The following is a 24259-nucleotide window of genomic DNA, read 5'->3' as shown; positions in this document are numbered from 1 at the left end:
TATATATATATATGGGTGTGTTTAAAAAGGAGTGACTAAATTTTTTTCTGCAGCTGAGCAACTAGTAATTTTTCACACGTAGTATAGTACTTAACCTTAGTAATTATGTAGCAGCTCGAGGAAATAAAAGAATCTTTCAGCATTCTATCGGAAGTTCAGAAGGAATTCAGGACGTAAACTGCCACAACTTCTGTCTCAATGCTTCCGTAATCGTGTTCAGTCATGTAAGTAGTATTATTGAATTCCCGTGGCATAAATCCGTGTAATTACTTGCAGCGAGGCATTAAGGTACAATTATGAATTCTTTTTTTCATCCAATGTATTCGAAGCTCATCGATGGTTTTTTATAGGAATAATGAAGTAATCTTTTTTTCTTCTTTGAACATAAGATGATGTTCAAATCTATCAAAATTTATATTTTTTTCTTAAAGTTCATAAAAAAAACATACATAGCCTTTCGGAATATTTTCAATCTTCAAAACGATGGTTAAACATTTAATATAAGATTAATAAAAACTTTAAAAAAGTTTAAAATACATACATTGTGTTCAATGAAGATCTCCCTTAATATGAGCTTAACTGAACACAATGTATATAATATTTTTAAGCATTTATGAAAATGACATTCAGTTCAGCTTTCATAACAATCAATTTTCATTTGAAAGTATTTTTGAAACACATTTTATAAATAAAAAAAAGAGTAAATAGTAGTAAAAATTATATATGTGGTTCGTTTGTGGATAAGCGATGGAAAAAAAATTATTTCAAAATTTGACAAATCACAATACCAGAAGGCAGACGAAATAAATATAGAGGAAAAATATGAAAATGGATTAAATAAACTTGTGTATTTATCATAATAATATATTAACTCAACTTCAGGCATGCATATATTTATTCCTCTAATTGGCTAACGCAGCATTGCGTTTCAGAATAAAATATAACTTCAAACATTTCTTGAAGACATATATATGAGTACGAAACAAAGCTGCTTTACTAATCACGTTGATCTAATTACATTAACTATTCGCGACGGCTCATAAATTCATGAAAGTTAATTTGGACCTAAAATATTTATTTTCCGCACAATATAAGGCTTATTACTTTACCAAATTACAGATTTACTAAGTTATGAAAAGGACTAATTTATCCGCTAAATCACTTCTCATGAATATAGAAAAAAAGGAAGAATTCTTAATGCAAAGGAGTTAAATTACAGTAAAATAGTTTTTGAAGCACGTATAGCTAAGGCGAAGATTACACCTGTTCTGACCGAAGAATATCCTACGGTTCACACGCAGCATGTGCCAGAAAATGAGAGCACTTTAACAAGCGCAATCACGCAATCTGTTTGGGATGGGTTCCTTTCAGCGTGTTCACAATCTCCCCCAATCGAAGAATTCTTAATGAGTGGAAGCATTTATCATAAAGATGAAGACGTCAAATATTTGAATTTCAAATTTTCAACAGTTATGATTGTCCTCCTTGGTACGTCCTTCAACTTTTCCGGAAAGTAAACTTAATTACGCAAGTTTGACGTTTGGTTTGGGAAATATTTCCATTCTGATTTTCAATTCACAGCGGGAGTTAGGAATTGGGAAACGGGAATTTTGCATTTTTTAAAAAGACTAGTTTAAGAAGATACAGGAAACGCCAACTTGTTTTTAAAGTAACTCTATCTAAATTACTCAATCGAATAAATGTCATTTTTAAGGTAATTTTTGAAAAAATCAAACATTTTGGTTTATATTGCTGAAATATTTTAGAAGAGAGTCCTTTTTATCTTGAAAAGTACTTTAATTCTGTTTTATACAGAAACTGGAAAATTTATGTAATCGCGAAGATAAAATAAACTTGAAAGTTTCTGGAACGGGGAATTCGTTTTTGATTAAATATACTAAGCCATATTAATCTAAGAAAGTAATTATTCTACATTTAATTCAGATTTATGGTATTTAATTTCGAGATAATGAATATAATCAACATACTGTTAAATATTAATTATTTTTTGAAATATATATATATATATATATATACTGGACAAGGACGATATTCCTTTAGAACAGTGTTTCCCAAACTTATGACTTTTGTGTACCCTTTATAAATTTTTCGTAATGCTGAGTNTGCAGTAAAATATATGGGATTTCATATATATATATATATATATATATATTTATTATATCTCAAAATATAATGAATATGTTTCGTGATAATTTGCATTGAAAAACACATTTAAGTAATAAAAATTGAGAAAGGTAAGTATTCATAATGATTAAAAAAATCTTTTAATTTTAAGAAACTGAAAATTTTTTAACGATTTAATTAATAGTTCTAAATGTTGCGTTTTAATACTGGTCTAAGAAAGGTAGTATTAGTTCCCCGAGTAAAACAGATAGAGGTGGCGGTGGAGTAGATTCGAGATAATGTAGCTTTTGGTAAACTGAGCTGAGCTATCATGAATATATTTTCTGATTCTCATATAGTTTAACTGTGTAGTATTTGTTTGAATCAACTTTAGCTCCATATTTGTTTATCTGGTGCAGTTTTCCCACATTACATATTAGCACCAGAAAAAAATACAAAAATTAGAAAGAGTGCATATTGCTCAGTGAGCCTGAATAATAGCATTGCATCTTCATTTCAAGGTCAAAGTAATCTTGCAACCCCAATGCAATTTAATCTAATATGATTCAATTTATACCAATGAAATTTAATTAGAAGTATATGAATTCATTGAACAATATCCTGTGTGATTCAATTGAGCACACTTCAATTCTATGATTTTTTTCTAAAAAAAATATATTTAGTGTACAATAATGCAATCCAATTGCATACTATGTTAAAAAAAATAATTTAAAAATAAACACTTTTTATTGAATTTAGTGTAGACAAATTTATTGTAATTTCGATTTCTGTTATTCAATACAATGCAAAACAGGGTGTTTCATTTTCTATGAGCTTCATTCGCCACGAGCATTCATCATTGCGAAAGTTATGATGGTTGAATACAGGTACGCAGCTGTCCTTGAGAACCATGTCCACCCTTACCTGGAAATTGTTTTTCATCAGGATAATGACATCTACTAGCAGGAGTAAGTGACGTGTCATATATTTCGTTGTGTGCGTGCGTAGTTCAAAGGATGAGCTTACCGTACTCACCTGGTTCTCAAATTCCACAGGCTTCAACTAAATCGGGGATGTGTGACACTGCCTTGAACCGGTAGTTTGTGCTATGGATCCTCAATTGCGTAATCTAGCTTAACCTTTAAGAAATTAATAGATTCTCTTTCTTCACTTTCTTCACTACGCATATGCACTATGTGTAAAATACTTTTAAGTATTTCAAAATCTGCTCCTCAAATGTATGTTTCCTTCTTCATCATACAAGAAAAATGAACATGGCTGGGGTAGCCTCGTTGACAGGGTGTTGGACTCAAGCTCATGAAAATGAGAGTTCAAATCCTGCAGACCGAAGACTCCGAAGAAGAGAAAATAGTGATTGGGGCACGTTAAATCTACCGGGTCAAAATGTCCTCCACGTTCCCTTAAAAAAATTATACTTAAAGGAGTACTGAATCGGAGATCGATTGTTCCCTGATTTATGTCAAAATTATGATCTGTGGAAGAATGAATGGATGTATGAATGGGTCAGCCCTATAAACAGGTTTGACGCATGGGTGTGACAGAAGTCAAGTTCCTCGCCATAGCGAGCTCTACTGGTAAACAAGAACAATCACACTTCCTCTCCCTTAATGGCTGACGAAAACAATATATATATATATATATAAGTTCAAAATGAAGAATAAAACAAAGAAAAATTATACACATATGAAAAAAAGGGGGTGGGAAATAATAAGTAAAAAAAATAACAATTCTTAATAANTCCCGTAAGAAACTGGTTTATGAAAAAAATCACAAAGATATATATATATATATATATATACTCACTGTCACTGATATAAAAATATTTAATGAATTTTAAATAGTTAATCTGATCATGTAAATCATAATAGATTTATTAAGTATAAAAACAAGAAAACAACTATGAGAAATATTCAAATTATTGTTTTTAAAACTCGAAAAATATTTATTCATATCATATGTTATCATATCACCCATATCATATTTATTCATTTAATATTTCAGCTGATTGCGACATACATCGAAAGGAGAGCAGAGGACCTTACTTTACAAATGAACCTCCATCACGTGTAGTATTCTCAAATAGTAGTGGTGCGGAAATCAAATGCAGTGCTGACGGTGTCTCATTTCCCAGTACAACTTGGATAACAAGAGATGGAATGACAGCGAAGGATATTTCAGGAATCAGGCATGTACGACCGGATGGAACATTGATATTTCCACACTTCACCAGGAATAGTTACAGAGAAGAAGTGCAAAACGCTGTTTATCAATGTTTGGCATCGAATTCAGTTGGCTCTGTCTTAAGCAGAGAAGTGCATGTCACCGGGGGTAAGTATAGGTCTTTATAGCATGTTTAATTCCAAAGTGCATGGGTATTTATTCGATATTTAAGGTAGAGAACTATAGGATGAAAATTCAAAATTTAATTTATTTTACATTTTAAAATACTTTTGTAAACTATAAGACAATGCGTTAATTTTCATCAAAGACTTATTTTATTAAAGTATATGTGTTATACATGGTATTATAGTATTGGTAGTTGATGCATACAGTAAATGTTTGCCAAAAAAATGAAATTAATTGGCTATATCATGTTAATACAGGATTTCCTAAATAAATATTAATGCAGTGTTAAATTGGTAAACTGATATTTTTTTTTAAAATTTATATCAATAATACTTTTGAAAAATGCATAAGAAATAGACAAATAATCCTCAAAATAATATTATGTCGCAAAACATATTGTTTTTCTTTCACAATTCCTGAATTTAGTTCAACAGCTTCCCGACAGATAGCGCAAAAAAATTCAAAGCATTTTTTTTCATATTCATTTATTTATTTATACGTTGCGTTTCGTTTTATGAAAATTTCGTTACCTGATTGCAAAATGTAATAAAGTATGGTGGGTAAGATGTCAACATTACCTTAATGGGATTTTTATTCACCGTAAGAAATTTAAATATGGTGATATATTACGTTTTTTTTATTTTGTAAATTTTTCGCTTGTTACACCATCTTTGCAAAAATGTTTGAGTTAATAACAGGAGCCGTTTGAAAAACAATTTTAGCTCCAGGTTAATTAAGTTTGATTTATATTTATAACAACACTGCTGTAAAAAACTGCAGTTAAATCTAAATAAATATTTTTTTAAAAAAAGAAAATGACATTTCTTTGTATAAAAATTTACTTAAAAAATTTTAAGATTTCCACGTATTTAATTAAACGTGAAAGAATATTTTAAATGTTTCAAATAATTTAAACTCAGAGTTTTCTATAGTAATTATCTTACTTTTGGTTTGCGTATGAAGTCAAAAATAGAACTACAAAAATGACAATATATATTGATTTTCATGGAGCACTCAAAAGCGAAATCTATTTATAAAGTTATTTCCTCAAAAAATTTCTTATAAAACTTCTCGCTATTTCAATTGAACGCAAATTAATTCAATGCATAAATGTTGTAAATCTGTGGCAGCATAAAGTTAAAAAGAAATGAAGACAGTAAAGGCTTTTAATCAAGAAATAATCACTTTTAGGCTGGTGACAATTTTCTTCTCGAAAAATGTTACAATTTTTCTGAAAGAGATTTACTTCACTAACTTAATTACGCTGTCACATTATTGCACAAAATCCTTAGTTACGGTATAAAAGAATAGAAACAAAAACGTTAATGAACGCAAATAAAAAAAAAACTGTAAAAACCACCGATACAATTTGGCAGTTTCTAAAATGCCTTCAGTCCTTTGAAAAAAGATAAAGCAGAGTTTAAAAAAATTAAGCTACAAAAAGTATAATAATTTAAGAAATAATGTGGTTAAATTTTTAATTAGGAAAACCTAACATCTAGCATTTTAAGATGAAAGAATTATTTTCAAAATAAACTAATTTAAAATTTTAATAGTATATATATCAAATTAATTGTTGTAACTTAAATACTTAATTTATATTATATTTATATGTAGTTTCAGATGAGTGTTTAAATACATAGATGAAAGAAAAATCATGGATTAGCTATTCTCAATAAAAGCAATTAAAAAAAGTTTGTCCAAAAATATAACCTTCTAAGTTCTGAGGGATTATAATCTTGGTATGAGAACCAGACTTGGAATTTCTGATTTTTTTTATCTTAGAGGAGTTCTTTAAAAAGATTACATATGAATTTGAGGAATAAGTTCCTAATTATTGGAACAATGAAACGACCGCAATAGTACAGGATTTGTTTTTTAAAATTTTGAGTAAGTGGCTATTTTTAATCAAGATCAAACATTAAACTGACGAAATTTAAGTTAATTTAATCCTTATTTTGCTATAAAATATGGAAATACGTGAACCATAGGCCGTTAAAAATTTTCGTTGCCGTGTTTTAAATCTAGCTTTACCAATTTCAAAACTATTGCTAACCACTCAGTATGATAAACTATTTGCTTCCTAAGGTTAAATGCTTCCAAGCATTTCTTATTCTGTAAACATCTTTAAGTTCAAGTATATTCCAATTCTTAAAAGAAAATATTTACGGCCGCAGTTATCTATATGCTCAAGAATCAAAAATTCTAATAAAATTACCGTAAAGTGAGGTAATAATATTTCTGTAAAAAAACAGAACTTAATTCTTCCTATTAAAAGGAAAATATACGACATGTAATTCTTTTTTCTGGTAATTTTCCGTTATAGGTAATTTTCCGTTAGCAGTTTACGGAAATTCTGTTTCTTAAAATTATAATTCTTATCACCGTACAATTGATAACAATTCAAAACTGAAAAGTAAGTCTTACTAAATGCCATTTTATGCCATGCTCTCAGGTATATATTATAAACATATTATAAAATCATAGTTTATTAATTTTACCAAAATCATTACCGAAGTCCTTCTGTAAAAATTGCCAAAATATTTGTTTGTCCCCTAGAACCAAAAACATAGTAAAATTTACCGTATTCTGGTAGTTTTGACTGAACTTTTTTTTCTTTGATGTCCGTCAAAAATGTTTAAACAGAATTAACTGTGATGAAAAGGGTTAAACATTTAAGTCATTTGAGTCGATATTGAGCCCTATATATACCCTATCTTCTGAAGATAAATTTGGGAATATTAAGCTTCAAATATAAATAACAAATGTCCTTAATTTCTTAAAACATCACTTTAATGATATTTCATTCAGTTTAACATATCTGCAACAAACTTTGCAATTTATTGATTAATAAAAACTAATGCATACAAAATGCAAGTTTTATTTTTCAATTATACTAATCAAATTGAAACACTCATAAGAAATTTCTGCAACTTTTTCCGTGTCTCCTTGATAAAGCTTCTATGGGATCAAAGTTGATTTGATACGTTCCTTAATGCACTTTTATTCTACTTTTACGAAGAATGCAAAGAAAAAAAATAAATAAACAAATTAAAAATGAATCGATTATCGGATAGCCCCAATAGATAAGATATTCTTTTAAAACCGAATCCATGTTGTGTAATTTTGTTATTATTTTTGAAAACGATGCTATTTTTCAAAAAAAATTATTTTGCTTTTAATTTTAAGATTTTCAATATAATATACTATTTGTATACAGAGAAAAACCAAATTTCCTTAAATTTTTATAGTTGTTTATAGTGTTCTCAAAACTTTAAAATCTTGAATAAAAATTAAATAAATCCATGTACAAAATATTTATTGCTACTAAAACTGTTTCACTAGAGGGCAGTAAGTTGAAAATAAATAAACGAATATTGTTTATTTCTATTCACTAATGGATGTAATGTACTTAATATGAGGCATCTAATAAAACATTATGTCTTTTGCTTAAAGAAATACAGTATTTCGGAACAATTTCTATGTTATTTTCAACTTTTTCAACACGCAAAAATGAAATCATGAATATATTTTATATTTACGAAAAATAGCTGAAATACCATTAATGATTTCATTGCGTTTGATTTTTCTTTCAGTTAAGTTGAATAATTCAGGTTCTTTTTCTCATAGAATAAGGAAATATTTAAAATGAAGAATATATCCATAAATATTGTAGCAAAGCATTATAAGTGGTATAGTGTAATCCATTTTTGCGCGTAGGTACAGATTTTACAGAAAATGTGACAAATTATAAGCGCGTAAAATTAGTAAAATAATTTCTTTGTAAATGCCAATAAAAAAACTATTTCAAAATACTCTACATACTCTGTTAAGCTATAAAGCAAATATTTTTAATATATTTCATTCATGTTTTACTATTTGTCACTACTTATCAAATTTTTCAATCTATATTTTTTCAGTGGTTTATCTTAATACAATAAACTTAAAAATTGCAAAAATTAGCTTCTAAATTACAAAAACTAAAAAAGTAGGTTCTAATTTCTGTGCTTTATTTTATCTTTGCTTTAGAATATTTAAATTTTAATTTATCAAAGTATTACTGTGGTTGAATTTACGAGTACACTGACTTGTGCAGAGCCTGAAGAATTGAAAGAATTTCGAATGTTAAAATTTCAAATGATTTCTATTTTTTCAAATCTAATAAAGAAATTTATTGATTTTCTAGAATACACGATTTTTGCTTTCAAAATGTCTGCTTAATAAAAGTATTAGTTAAAAAAACTCATTTTTTGACTCATGTTAAATCCGGGATCAAAATCTGTATAATCATACAACTAGAAGTAAAATATTTTTTCTTCATAAGTTAACAAAAATTAAACACGTGATTGTAATTAAATGGTATTTATGAAATGCACAAGTACGCCTTAAAATATATTTATTCAATTTAATAACAATTTAAAACATTCCATTATTCAGCAACGGTGTGAAATAAAGGAAGGCCGTTAATGGACGAATATAAGGAAACAAAGCACTGATACAATTAGTAAATTTCTAAAATACCTCAAGTGCTTTAAAAACCTATATGCACTTTTATTCTACTTTTACGAAGAATGCAAAGAAAAAAAATAAATAAACAAATTAAAAATGAATCTATTATCGGATAGCCCCAATAGATAAGATATTCTTTTAAAACCGAATCCATGTTGTGTAATTTTGTTATTATTTTTGAAAACGATGCTATTTTTCAAAAAAAATTATTTTGCTTTTAATTTTAAGATTTTCAATATAATATACTATTTGTATACAGAGAAAAACCAAATTTCCTTAAATTTTTATAGTTGTTTATAGTGTTCTCAAAACTTTAAAATCTTGAATAAAAATTAAATAAATCCATGTACAAAATATTTATTGCTACTAAAACTGTTTCACTAGAGGGCAGTAAGTTGAAAATAAATAAACGAATATTGTTTATTTCTATTCACTAATGGATGTAATGTACTTAATATGAGGCATCTAATAAAACANATGAAATGGTGCATTATCCTGTTGGTAAACACCATCCCCCGCAGGAAAAACTGTTGCCATGAATGGGTGAACCTGGTCTGCAACTGTGGTCAAGTAGCTTACAGATGTCAGGGATTGTTCTACGAGGATTCTGGGTCCTAATAAGCCCCATGAAAACATTGTACCTGGGTGAGAAACCATGAAAACCTGGGCAAGCCCATTGCTATAGATGGAGGGTGGTCATACTGTAATGGCTCTTTGGTGTTTATATATATATATACAACAAAATAAATAAATACAAGAAAACATGAGGAAAGTTGCGAAAAACAATAAGTTTCATTTATTGCGCATAAGCTGCAAATAAACAGAACTCATTGGATAAGTTCAAAATGAAGGTAAAGCAAAGGAAAATTATAGACGTATGAACAAGAGGGGGAGGAAATAATGATAAAAAAAAACAAACTGATAAAACAACTGATAAAAAAAAAGGATTAAATTTTTTAAAAGAACCGGAAAATAAAAGATATAATCTTTTCATCATCCCACACGATTATATCCGTAAAAAAGAGTGCGGATGTAATCGTCTGGGCTGATGGAAAGATTATATCTTTTATCTTCCGGTTTTTTTAAAATATTTCATTATTATTATTTTTTTTTAAGTCATTATTATTTTCCCCCAACCTTTTTCATATGTCTATAATTTTCCTTTGTTTTATTTTAATCTTGTAAATTAAATGACACACACACACACATATATATATATATATATATAAAACCTTATTTAATATTCTGTTCAACAATCATGTATTTAAAACAATTTTTGTGACCCATATCTATAAAACAGAAGCACAGCCTACGTCAGTAAATGTCTTTTTTTATGTATTTAACTTCCATAAAAAAATTATTATAATGAAACTATCGCCATTTTTGCTTGTTGTCACCGCAATTTCAACAGCACTCCATATAAGTACTTTACATGCTTTGGGAGTGGTTCTGAATAAACTAAAGCAGGCGATGTAAGTTTTAACCAATAACATTCATCTGGAGTGATATTGGTGTAATTTAATATCGCTTTTAATACTCTCGGGTAATTGCACAGACAGTAATAAACGCTCTTTATTTCCTTTAATTGCACATAAATTGGAGTGAACAAAGTATGTTTAATGTGTACATACCATGCTGGTAACTTTTGATAGTTCCTCTCCCCTCGAAATTACCTCCAATAAAAGGCTTGAATTACCAGAAATAAGGCTTCAAGAAACTGCTGACGTTAATTGAGCAAATTTATTTTGTGACTGATGCTAAGATAAGGCTTCTTTTATGTTCCAGTGTGCGTAATGGTATTAAGGTGAAGATATATTGTTTCAGTTGCCATTTAACTGAGCCCGAATATTGGTGTTGCACACGTGATCAATAGTTGCTTTTATTGTTGGATGGCGTGCATCGGGGCTCCCCTCCTTAAGTCTTTAATCTTTGGCATAAAAAATGCATCTAACTTATATGGAGAATCAAGTTACACTAAATATTTACTCCCTTTTCAGGTAAAAAAGAAATGAAAATTTCCCAATAAATTATGATTTACTGTTTTAATTGTTTCAAAAAAAGATTTTGACGAGTTGGAAAAAATCATAGATATTATTATCCTGAAAGTTTCGAAAGTCTGTTTTATCAATCTTAATTAAGTACAGATTATGAACCATGCATCATTTATTTTATTTAGAAACATTTTATTAACATATTTATTAAACTCAGTCTAATTGAAATAAATTATATAAAAAATTGAATTCGAATGTGTTATAAATGTACATTGGTACGAATCGTATATATTCCATTTTTAATAAAGTATCTCGAGTTTCTACGTCCTAAAAAAATTGAAAAAAAATTTAAGAATGTTTAGAATTAAAAATCAAAATAAATTTATATGATGCGAAGATCTCATTCTTTAAAAAAAAATATTTTTTTTAGGTAAATTATATTCAATTTCAATTTTATTTTTTAAAATATCAGCGAATAACAATTTGCTTATTTATATTGTTCTAACTATTACAAATTTTTATTTAAAAAGTCAATCTACCAGATACTTCATCAAATAAACACAGAAAAAATTAAATTTGTATTTATATATTTCTTCAACAATCAAAAAAAATCTTAGTTATTTATCAAGATATTTTTAGATGCAAATTTAATTTTCTTTATTAATTACCAGAATAAATCTACATAAAATCAGCATTAGTGACCTGATACATCAAATTAACAGGAAGTAAAATTTTGGACGTAAATATTTTTAAATATTTAAACATTTAAACGAATTGTCTTCAATAATAAATTGCGCTCATTAAAGCGAAAGAAAACTCTTAATTTGGGAATAAATGATGCACATCGCTCTATCCAGTTGAGTTTGCAATAAACGTGATTGTGAGACGTAGAATAAACGAACTTCACTCTTCGACACAATCTATTCTTCCACCGGAGAGTGAAAGAAGATAGAATGCAACTGAGCATGCGTCTAGCCGAAAACTCGAATACCGAACTGGGAATAGAATATTTAAATCACTTCCCTTGCAGCGGAGCAATTGATTTCAAATTTTCAGCGTAAAGTTATAAATAGCGTTTCCACGTGTAAAGTTATAAATAGATACTATAAAAGTTAAATGCACAAATTAAAACGAAAATAAACTATTGATAGTTATTCTTTTTTTTAATGAATAATAACTTTAAATGGATTTAAATTCTATGTATATTTTTTAAGATATTTCTTTTGCTACTATGAAATAATATAAAAAATTGAAATATTAAGCATAAGAGGAAAAAAATCAAAACAAGCAGACAGCGTAAGCAAACATAATTCCTTTTATTACACATACATGTTAAGTGAATAATTTAAATTTCAGTAGAAAAATTGTTTTCTGCCAAGAAACAACATTTATTACGAAGCTATCATCGGGGTTGGTAAGCGGCAGGGAAGAGGATACTTAGCCCCTAGTTTATATATATATATATATATTTAANGTGTGTGTGTGTGTGTGTGTGTGTGTGTGTGTGTGTGTGTGTGTGTGTGTGTGTGTGTGTGTGTGTGTGTGTGTGTGTGTGTGTGTGTGTGTGTGTGTGTGTGTGTGTGTGTGTGTGTGTGTGTGTGTGTGTGTGTGTGTGTGTGTGTGTGTGTGTGTGTGTGTGTGTGTGTGTGTGTGTGTGTGTGTGTGTGTGTGTGTGTGTGTGTGTGTGTGTGTGTGTGTGTGTGTGTGTGTGTGTGTGTGTGTGTGTGTGTGTGTGTGTGTGTGTGTGTGTGTGTGTGTGTGTGTGTGTGTGTGTGTGTGTGTGTGTGTGTGTGTGTGTGTGTGTGTGTGTGTGTGTGTGTGTGTGTGTGTGTGTGTGTGTGTGTGTGTGTGTGTGTGTGTGTGTGTGTGTGTGTGTGTGTGTGTGTGTGTGTGTGTGTGTGTGTGTGTGTGTGTGTGTGTGTGTGTGTGTGTGTGTGTGTGTGTGTGTGTGTGTGTGTGTGTGTGTGTATGTGTGTGTGTGTGTGTTTGTGTGTGTGTGCTGTTCTTCAAAACATGGTGGGTAGGAAGCCGCAATTTGGAAATATGGCCCAAAAGATTTGTCAAGCGAGCAGTTGGTGAATTTTACCACTTAACGTTGATTTAAGTCTTTAAGTATTTCTCCATGCCTCGAGAACGTTATCATGAAATCGAAAACTTTTTGCCCCCAATTATATTTGTTTATCCAAAGATATTTCCCCACAAAAATGATTTTGTAAGATTATTTTATTTATGGTTGGAAACATTTCGAATTATAAGGTGTCCAATCTTTTTCATCATTTAAAAGAAATGCAGCAATTGAATGAATGAAATTTTTAGAATAGTTCTCAAAAATTAAAATTGAACAGTGCTATTTTTTTAAGTTTAACAACTCAGAAACATTTCTCTGAAACTTCGTATTTTTTCATTTAAAATGAAAATTTTTAAGTAAATAAAAAAAAAAACTGCGCTTTTTAAGTAAAATGTTTAACTAAAATTGAAAATTTATTTTTGTTTAAAATTCTCTCTGGAGAATTGAATTTTATAATTGTATTAAAAAATAAAAGTTTGAGTCCAGAATTTTGACTGCTCCCTTCACGCAACGATTGAAACCGTATATTCCAGATTGCGCCTACGCTCCACATTTTGAGAATTGAAATCCGAGTGTCTCAAAAAAAGGTATGTTTATACAAAGAAAGTACATTTTTATGTCTGATTGTTTTCACTAATTGATTAGAATAATTGAGTTCAGGCCTTCGAACCATTTAGATTTAAGCTATAAAATGAGTAATTTCTGTCATTAGATCAAAGATTTATCATGGTGTTCCATTTTTTATTCCAGGAATTAAGCATAATTTTGTGGTTACTCTTAAAATTTAATCATTAATGATATATTTTCTCTAACTTAGCATTGTTAAGTAGTTAATATTGCCAAAGTTAAGATTCTAAATTTTTTAATTTCAATAAAATCTCATGTAAGCCTTAGTTTAGTATAGTTGCTTGTATAATTTTGTAATTTGTAATTGTCCGCATAATTTGTCAATAAAACTATCTAAACACATGGTTCTTTGTATAACAAAAACAAAAGAAAGAAATTGCGGAAAAGGAAATAAATTTCATTTTTTTAAGTATTACATGCAAAATTATAATTTTTCTGCTTCGTTTGGTTTAAACGTAAATGTGAAAATGTTTTCTTGTAATTCTGCTTCACGTTTTTTTCTCTTTTAAATTATTATCATTTCCTTTTTGACAATCCCAATTCCATTTTCTTCGCTCAGCACTTTTTGTAATGAATGTGTCAGTTTCCTTTTTTATTGTAAAGAAATGTCCCATATTATTTTTATAAATCAACAAAATTCGTGTCAAACTACAATATTGAATAAATATGTGTCATAAACTTATTTTCAGCCAACAAGCTTTTAAAGTGAGATTTTATAAACAAATGGATGAAAAACTTTCATTGACAAAGGTCGTGGGCAAAAGAAAAAGTTGTAAAGGAACTAAAATAACAACAACAATAATGAAATATATTCTCCTAATGGGAATTGTTTGAATGGAAAATTATTGTAATTGCTCGATTCTATTTAATTCTGTTCAAAATTTTAAGATATGTTTGAGATATTTTTTTTAAATGTTCTGTTTTTAGTTGACAGTGAAATTTTCTATTCCATTAAATTACATTAAAAAAACCATTAATTCAAAGATTTGTTTATTTATTTGTTTGTCTCTTTTGCTTTGAAAAGAGCAGAATTTCTTAAAACAGAAAATACTATCGCAAATTAAGGCAAACATATATCCAATAATTCTGCATTTGTATTTTGTATTTATATTATAACGTGATTTGTAAAAAGTAAAATAAATAATTTTGAAGTTTAATATTATCTTGTGGAGTTGTTATTCGTTTTCACTTAAAGTTTAAAAATATATTTGAAAAATATTTTCCTGTTGCTACATTCCCGTTTAATCTTTTCTGAACGAAGAAAATAAACTGAATTTTGAAATAAGTCAACTTCTTTTATTTCTTTAAAATTCGAACTGTTTTTGGTTGTAAATGCAGACTTGCTCGGTTGAAGTATTTCTTTTTGGAGTCCAAAATCCATTTTCCAACTCTCGATCAATATTGTGTTCACATTTGGCTGCGAAAAAACGTACATTTCTTTGTCTAATATTCAAAGCTATTTCAAAAGCTGAATGAGAAATATTTTTAAGAATTCCGAAGTCTCATGATCTGTGTAGATGCATATTTTCTTATATTTTTCCATTTGAATAATCCATATGCTTAGGTCCTTCGTTGAATTCTAAATTTTGGAATGAGCATTTTTTTAAAAATATATAAACATGCATTATATTAGATTTAACTCATTGTGTGCTAAAATTGTTCCAAAAATATATATAATGAAACGTATGAACGTAAAATTTAAGTTCGTATAATGAAAGAAATTACACTCAAAAAGATTAAAAATATTTTTAAAATAGTTAAATAGTAAAATTTGCTTTAACTATCATATCAACTTTTTTTTTTCAAATATATCATATAATAAGTAGAAATTAATTAAGTAACAGATACTTAGGTTTTGATAGATTTTGTCATAGACAACTTAATTTTAAAACTTTCTTGATGCATTTTTTAAATTTTATGTTTTTAATTATTTGCTTTATTTAGTTAATTAAATAAAATTTTGAATACAAATACTCAAAATGGCAGAGGAAGCTCGTGTCAAGAGGTTGAACAAAACACGTAGTGCTTTCGGTATTCTAAATAAGTTTTTGGCATACGGGACTCTTAAATTAAACGAAAATACCAATAATTAATGCAAATTTTAAATCTGTTCTAATAAACGAATTGAAACTTGGTACAACTTGAAATTAATTACAAAACATTACAGTTCTTTTTTAGCAAATTTATACGAAATATATATATATATGGAGCAATTGATTTCAAATTTTCAGCGTAAAGTTATAAATAGCGTTTCCACGTGTAAAGTTATAAATAGNAATAACAATTTTCTAGGATATATAATATTTTATAACAATATAAAACATGAAGTAAAAATAAATAAAAGCAAAACACCAATACTAAAACTTGAATTAATGAAATCAATCTATTGATGATTCGATGATTTTTTTGTTGCAATAATATATGTTATTTAATAATTACATTTATTACAGTGGTAAACCAGCGTTTCAATCCTGTAGTTCACAATGGATTTGTAGTAAAAGGAAATACTGCTGTTCTGAAATGTCACTTACCATCATCTCTGAAAGACATTGTTTTTGTCGAATCATGGATTAGAAGCGATGGGCTAACATTACGCAGCAAGGAAAACAAAGGTAATTTATTTATTTTTTAATTAAAGGCTACTTTTTTTATAAATTGAAGCTTTCTTTAATGTAAGTATGATTAATATATATAGAAATAATTTACATAATTAATAAAAAATTGGATTAATTCAAAGCACTTCAAACCAATTTTAATATACTTACCAATTATATAAGCAGTTTTAGGGCACAAATCTCAAATGTGGAAACGCGTATAGCATGTATTTTTATCTAAAATTATAGGTTTGGGAATGGAACTTTATGTTTATAAAGCTGAAATAATACTCATTATATTTTTATTTTATTTCTAGAAGTAGTACTTGATATTCATCATTGCCTAGAGTTAAACATTTCGCTTAAACACACATAGAAAAAAAAGTAACAATATCATAAAATACCATAAACAAGTAATGTTAAACAATAATTTAGCATATACAAAAGCAATAGAAGTCAATAAGTCTGCATGGCCTCCAGCATTCAACTAGCTCTTGTAATCTCTTTCGTATCACCAGAAACGGTCGTGTCACCAAAACGCTCCAAGATATTCACTATACAATCACTATTACACAAATGAAATTTTAGGGTAGATAAACTATGTAGATTACTATATTGGTTACCAGGAAGTAAAGATGAAATTGTTGGTTTTTTGGATTTATATGGATAAAAATTTATCATAAATGCATCACTTATTTTATCATAAAAGTTTACAACTAATATTTGCTTTTTTTGCAATCAAAAATTAAAATTATAAATACAATTGATGACAGTTAGCTAATGTTTGAAACTAAGTGTAATGTTCTTTATTTGAGATAATATATTAACATGTTATCTCAAATTTTTAACATTTTTGTTAACATGTTTTATAGCTACAGGTTTGTTTAAAATATAGTTTACCTGTGCGATATATTACATTAAAGTTAATAAATATAAATTAATTAATAATATTTATTAATAAAACAGTAAAAATGAATTTATTTAAATTAACGATACATATTTTTTGAATACATATATATTTTAACTATTTTTTGCACAACTAAAAAATTAGTCATCCAGTGATCTTCTGTGTCATATAAATCAGAATAAATTTAAAAACAAGATCGAACCTTCTGAAAAGAATTTTAATTTGAAACATCCCAGAGCTTGATAAATTTAGTCGACGTATTTCAAGTAACATAAAAACTGTTTTCTTTTCTGAGTACCATACCCTTTTTAGGAAAAAAATCATCTCAGTTCTTTTAAATAACATAAAAAACGCAAATTTTTTTTTTATTTGGACTATATTATTGAAATTATCATTCTGTCAATATGAGGTAGTATTTTGTTGCAAAATTCTGCTGAAGGTGTCCTGAAAAGGAAAACACCTTATTTGGCGAAATATAGGTCATTAACCTCAAGTTCATTTACATCTAGACATAATAACATTAAAATAGGTTTCATGAATTTTTATATCATCAAATACTTACTTTCAATCACTTTAAAACAGAATGAGCTATTCCTTTCAATTTTTAGGAATTAGTTTTAAATACATATTCAACAGGTTATGGAATTCAACAATAACCTAATGGTCTTAAAAACCACAAAATTTACATTTGATAGCTTATTTAAGAATTAAAATAAGGACAAAGGCTTTCTAAAAATAAAATTGAAGATAAGAGCTACCCTATTGCAAACAAACTTTAACCTTTCATTGAAAATATTTTCTATCCACTACGAAAATTGTTTTCGTATCAATATTTAGTATTACCACAAATTCCAATATTTTCTCAGATGCGCAAATAAGTAAACGTAAAGGAATTAAAATCCAATTAAAATGTTTCAAATTTAGCTGAGACTGACAAGATGAGCTGTTTTCGCGAGGATAATATTTATTTCTCTCATTTGGGAATTCATCTTAACCATTTTCTTTGTAATCGATATTTTAACTTCGCCACTTAGAAAGTTTTAATCCATAGCGCGCGAGAAACAACGCCCACGTTACTGAAACTGCGTGGGAGTTCTGACTCCTACAGGTAGGGGAATACCCCTTACCTGTAGGTAGATGTTTCTCCTATAGGTAGCTTTTACGTGGGCGAAATGATTGGAATACTATTGAATATTTTGCATAATGGAATCATAACGAATGTATAATGCGTGGGAGTATAAATTTTGTCGAAAAATTTCTATTATATGGGATTTTTAAGAAAATTTAAATTTTAAAATGTCAAAGAACTATGTGGAATATAAATTGCAGTATTTTAAAATCTGCTGTTTCCTTAAAAGTATGTAACCGATTTTCCGTCTTTCATTTAAGGAATTTAAATTTGAAAAGAAAATTGATTTACATTTTAGTGTGAATGAAATTTTATAGAGAATTATTTTTAGAAAATTTATTTATCTCATTATTGTCGAATAACCAGTAATTCATAAAGGATTAATTTAAAAAGAGGTGATTTAAATCGAAATATTGCTTTACAAACACCCGTATTTGTTTTTGAAATATGATTGTAAGCGTGGGATGTGCTTTATTTGCTCCGCGTATATTAATATATATGTTTTTTTTAAATATTTGCTTTTTAATGTGTAGTTTTCCTTTCTAAAATGTTCAATGAAAATAATTTTAAGTATTGTGATAAAACTATACGAAAACGTAAAGGATTTAAAAATTATTGTTGCTTTAATTGATAATAAATTTTATATTAAGTTTCTGCAATATACACTACAGCATAAATATTAATAATATTGCCATTATTTAGTATTATTAGTATAATCCTAGAATATATTTAATAACATTGTTTAGCTTGATGGCTAAAGTGCAATAACAATTTTCTAGGAATCAGCAATGAATAAACATTTTAAACTCAAACCATATCTATGCATATGCATATTACGTTCAAATAAAAATTATAAAATAAGTTCAAAATAAGCGAAAAATTGTGTTCTTTCTATATATGTTTTTTAGGAATAGTTCGAACTTGAAATAATCAAAATTAAATATAATATTCGACACATTTTACTTCTCTATAATTAATATTTTAGATAATTTTTTATTAGATTATTCTGAATTAAAAATTTATTTTAAAAAGAAATTTGGAAACATAAAATATTAATTTTGTTAGATGTTTTGTACCCTGATTAACAATTCAGGAACAGTCGGTAAAACCAGAATAATATTCAAATTCTATGAAAGTATTGAAACCGAAATCGAAAAATGGAAACTTTCAAACAATAAGTGCTGAATGTGCTTCAAATTCATTAAAAAAATTAAACTTAATGTCACTTTAATTAATTATCATTATCAAGTTATATTTGCATCTAATATATGGACATTTATTTTTTTTTCTTTACAGCTCGGTCTTACACTGTTCTAAAGTCTGGTGAGCTCCTGATACATGAATCACAAGAAAAAGATTCAAATTGGAGTTACCGTTGTCTGACAAGAAACAAACTAACTGGTGAATTGGTAACCAGCGTCAATTTTGGTACCATAACTGTTACAGGTAAATTTAAAATTAATCCTGGTAACAGCACTTATTCCCACTGCCCAAAAACCAATGAGATCCATTTTCAGCTGATGACTTTGGTGGGGGGGGAGGTATTGCATATCAGAAATGCAGGCATTACAATTGTACGTATTATGAAAAGCAACCCGCTGTGNATATATATATATAGGGTGGAATTGTTTCCTTTCTTTTTTTCAGCAGATTGCTGAGCAGTCTCGATGATTACGATTCTGATAATATTAAGATGTTAATTTTCAAGAGATAAGATGATTTTATTTTTGAGTCTGCAATTAATTATAAAATAGGTACTCACAATTATTATTCACTTCTCAGTTTAGCCGCAAGAATAATGACTTAAATAACTTGTTCTCGGAGTAAGTTTCAAAACATGCGCTGTAAGATACATTTCTCTTACTCATTGATCGATATTCAGCATTCCTTTTAATGAAGTTGAAGTTGAACGAAGTGCTTCGGTTAAATATTGTGATATTTTGTTTTTTTTCTTAATTTTGAAGTAATTTTTCAGGAGTTCTTACGTGCAGTTTTTTGAAAAAGTGTTCCTAAAGTTTCCAAATAAATTTTGATCGTAGTGATATTTTTCATATTATAAAAAATTCCAATAGACATTCATATATTTAACTGATACTATATTGTGCGTAACAATCCAAATCAATGAAAAATTATTTAATTACTCTTCTCTCAATAACTCATTTATATTTATTTTAGAGAGGTGATAGCACAAAGTTAAAAAAAAGAATTCCCTTTATTACAGAAACGGAACTTTTTTTCCTCTGTTACTATCCACATGAAAGTCATTTTAGGATATCATTTTATATTCTATTCTGAAGAGTTATAATAGGAGGGATGAAAGAACTAATTTACAAGACAGATTAGGTATTTTTTCCTATTATTGTCTTTCTATATATGGGATGAAATCAATCCGAAACTGATAGAACTAATATTTAAGAATTTATTGAGGTTTGATACATAAGGAAGTATATTTTGGCACCCATAAATTTTTCTTCATTTAGCATTGATACACAGGGAGGAAAGCCATTGTTTCTATAAACTAGCTAAGGATTTTTATTTTAAAAATTAAAAGTTTTTAAGTGCAAAAAGTAAACCAATTTTGTACGTATGCAACTTAAAGTAAGAACATTTGTAAATAAGTAAATTCTTCATTTCAGCCAAATTATTAATGCAGTTGACATAAATTTGGTTTTATTAGATTTCGAAATACGTAAGAAAACAAAACGCATTACTTGTCTTGATGAAATATTTGTGATTTTTTTAATAATTTTTAACTGAATCATTCGTAAATTTTGAGCAAAAGGAAGATCATATTTGTTTGAACTGAAGGAAATTAATAACAATTTGATTTTAAATAAAATATTGATTACTATTGTTTCGTTTTCCTACTTATGATACATTACAAACTATCATGCAATATGTGTAAAAAACACTGAGAATATTACTTCATATGTCTAGAGAGGAAGGTCAGGCGTATAATAATATATAACAATAAGAATTAAGTAAAACACTGTACTTGGCACACACAAAAACTTTTATTTTCATAATTAAAAAATTGATTATTCTTCCCCCTTGGTATTTGTATCCTTTAATTCAGGGTTTAAAAAATCCACAGACAAATTTGAGATAGTTTAAAGAATGTTCAGGCAAATCATTTTTAAATTTCGAGCAAAAAATTCACATTTATTTGAAATAAATGAGGATACTTATAAATAGATTTTTAGTACATTTCAGATTTATCATTCATTACATTTTCCAAACTGTTATGCAAGGCAATAAATGAAATTTAATTATGTTCGTAATTAAATTATTTAGTTAGCTTTGAAACTTTAATATTGAAAAGTTTCAAGGATTAAGATAAGAAAGGAATGATTCAGAAATCAGATAAGAAAGTAATGATACAGCTTAACAGAGTTCATCGATCTCAAAATTACTTTGAGTATTCTTGAAATTGATTGCATGATTAAAGAAGTTGAAATGATGAAAAAACTTAATGAAAGCGGAAAAACCTTTCGTATATATTTTTTTCACAGCGGTATTTTTTTAATTATGTTTATTTCCTAGGAAAATGCCGTAGCTTGTAATGAGTTGAAATTAAAATGCCTCGCGGAAATTAAGATTTTTTGGGGAATATCATAATAATTTATGTTACAAAAGTAAAACAAATCATTCTAAGAACACAAAAGAAGAGCAGTTAAAAAAATTGTAGCCAAACTTCAGACTATTTTAAAGTTTTAAATAATATTTTTGTTTCCTATATGACCATTCATTTTCATATTTCAGTTTTCAGCATTATATTGCATAACTACATTCGATTCATTTTGTTTTCTATATGATGCATGATATTCCATTTAATTAAAATGAATTTAAAAAAAAATAGCAAAACTTAAAAATTGCTTTTGTGAAATTCCCTATTTTTGAGGCACTTAAAAACTCTGATATCATTTGGTATAGTTTTAGTTTTTGATACATTTTTAAATAAATTCAGTAATAATAAAAATAAATTACCTTTACTTAAATGTAATTGATAATTTAATAAATATAGCATAGCAAACTTATATATATATANATATAGATATAGATATAGATATATATATATATATAGATTGATATATATATGGACAGAGTGCCAACCATGTACTTCCACGGTCACTGAACTATGCATAAACTTCTTAAGGCGTAAATGTTTTCCATCATATATTACGAACTTCTTTGCTTATTGAAACTCTATTTAACTCTTTTGTAAAAATTGCTTTCATAAAGCACTTAACTGATAATTTTTTCTGCGATCAACTTTTGTTTGCGTTATATATATAATAGTTAAATAGTTTATTTTTTTAATTTCTTTTTAAAATATTATGAATCGAATGTGTTTTAAATTATGACATTAAAGAAGCATAAAATCAGTTGATGGAATCTAAAAAATAGAGATATGAACATCGAAGCTGAAACTTTCTTTTTTTTCAGAAGCTATTAAAATAACTTTGCCATTTTCTAATAATGTACTTTAACATTCAGCAGTTCTAAACGTCATGTAAATAATTGTTTTGTACAAATATATAAATATTGAGCTTTTTTCTTCAGTTGCGACTTCTTCAGGCAACAGTTTTAACAATTTAATATATTAATTAATATTATTCTGCTTTAGTTGGTTGTTTTACTTATTTATCTTATCACTTTTAAGAGCCATGCAAATTGCGTTTACAGTAGATTATTGAATTTGAGTGAGTGTGAAGTAAAATTTGCATCAAAATAATACATAAAATAACAATTCTTGGACTGCTGAGAAAATTCTTAAAACTGTTTCCTATTAGATACAAAGTCGCACTTTTTAAGCATATATTTAAAAATAATTTCTGTGTTTTGTTATTTAAACAACATTTATATGATACTGTTTTCATTTAAATTTTCAAAAAAACTTTTATATTTATTCATGAGAATACTAAAAAACTAATCTTACTCATCATTTTCTATATTGGGATCGCATGAGCGCCACTAAGTCTAAGTTCCTCTATCTATTATACCCCGTAGCCCTTATTTGGCTCCAGATAGACCTGAAACCAGGGAACAGAACAATTACTTCGATAAATGACTCTCTTGAGAGCTTTAAATCCTTCACTTCATCGGCCAAATGAGACACTCACGGTAAACAAATACTGCATGGATGAATCAGGAATCGAAAATTGATCACTTCAGTCTTGCCACTCAAACATCTAATTTTACCCTTAGAAAACAAACGACTCCGACAGCTAACATGGAAACTCATCTTCTAATGGTATTTTCATAATCTTAAGCATCAAATCGTAATACATAACATATGAAACACTATGCATTAAAATCTTTGCTAGTCAACCCTTTACGGTACGTTACTTTGGGGCCAATAACATGAACAAAAACGTGAAGTATTTATTAACGACAGTTTAAGAAGAATCTTGCGTATCAAGTGGTTCCATAAATGTGAATGTAGTGTATTTTTATAAATACAAACTCGAAATTTGCTGTTTTACATTTTGAGTTAATTTGATTAATTTTTTAATCATAATGAAATTTCTTCCGGAATTAAATTAATTGACAAATTAATTAATATACATATTTTTTTTTTGCTTATGCATTGCATGGATCTCATTTTTTTTCTTGATGCTCAAAGCACAAATGAAATGGGATAATAGAAAAGTGTACAAAGTTAGTCATGAATATTTTATTGTTTTCAAATACCTCCCTTCAATTATTTATACTAAAATAAACTCTCAAATAAACCTTATTTAATATGTATAAAGCGAATACAATCGTAAATTTTTACTTCAAATAAGCATTTATCATCTGAGCCAATAATTTTCAAAATCTATACTAGTTTATAAATAGTATAGTATAGAATAAAAATTATGTGAATATTATAATTTAACTTTACATAAATAACATATATCTATCGCTCATTATGAATTTTCGCAACAATATTATAATTAA

General features: G+C 27.6%; 1 protein-coding gene across 1 annotated transcript in view; it reads left to right on the top strand.

The window, feature by feature from the left end:
- Positions 1-24259, top strand: part of LOC107443826 (cell adhesion molecule Dscam1) — a 74699-nt gene that overhangs the window by 12833 nt on the left and 37607 nt on the right. The window contains exons 2-4 of the mRNA XM_016057829.3: positions 4147-4473; positions 16137-16298; positions 19613-19762. Of these exons, the coding sequence (XP_015913315.2) occupies positions 4147-4473; positions 16137-16298; positions 19613-19762 (639 nt within the window). The remainder of the gene's footprint in view (positions 1-4146; positions 4474-16136; positions 16299-19612; positions 19763-24259) is intronic.

Source organism: Parasteatoda tepidariorum, chromosome 1 (genome assembly GCF_043381705.1).
Source record: "Parasteatoda tepidariorum isolate YZ-2023 chromosome 1, CAS_Ptep_4.0, whole genome shotgun sequence".
Taxonomy (NCBI): Eukaryota; Metazoa; Arthropoda; class Arachnida; order Araneae; family Theridiidae; genus Parasteatoda; species Parasteatoda tepidariorum.
The sequence above is the reverse complement of the archived record's forward strand: the minus strand, read 5'-3'. Positions and strand labels throughout refer to the sequence as shown.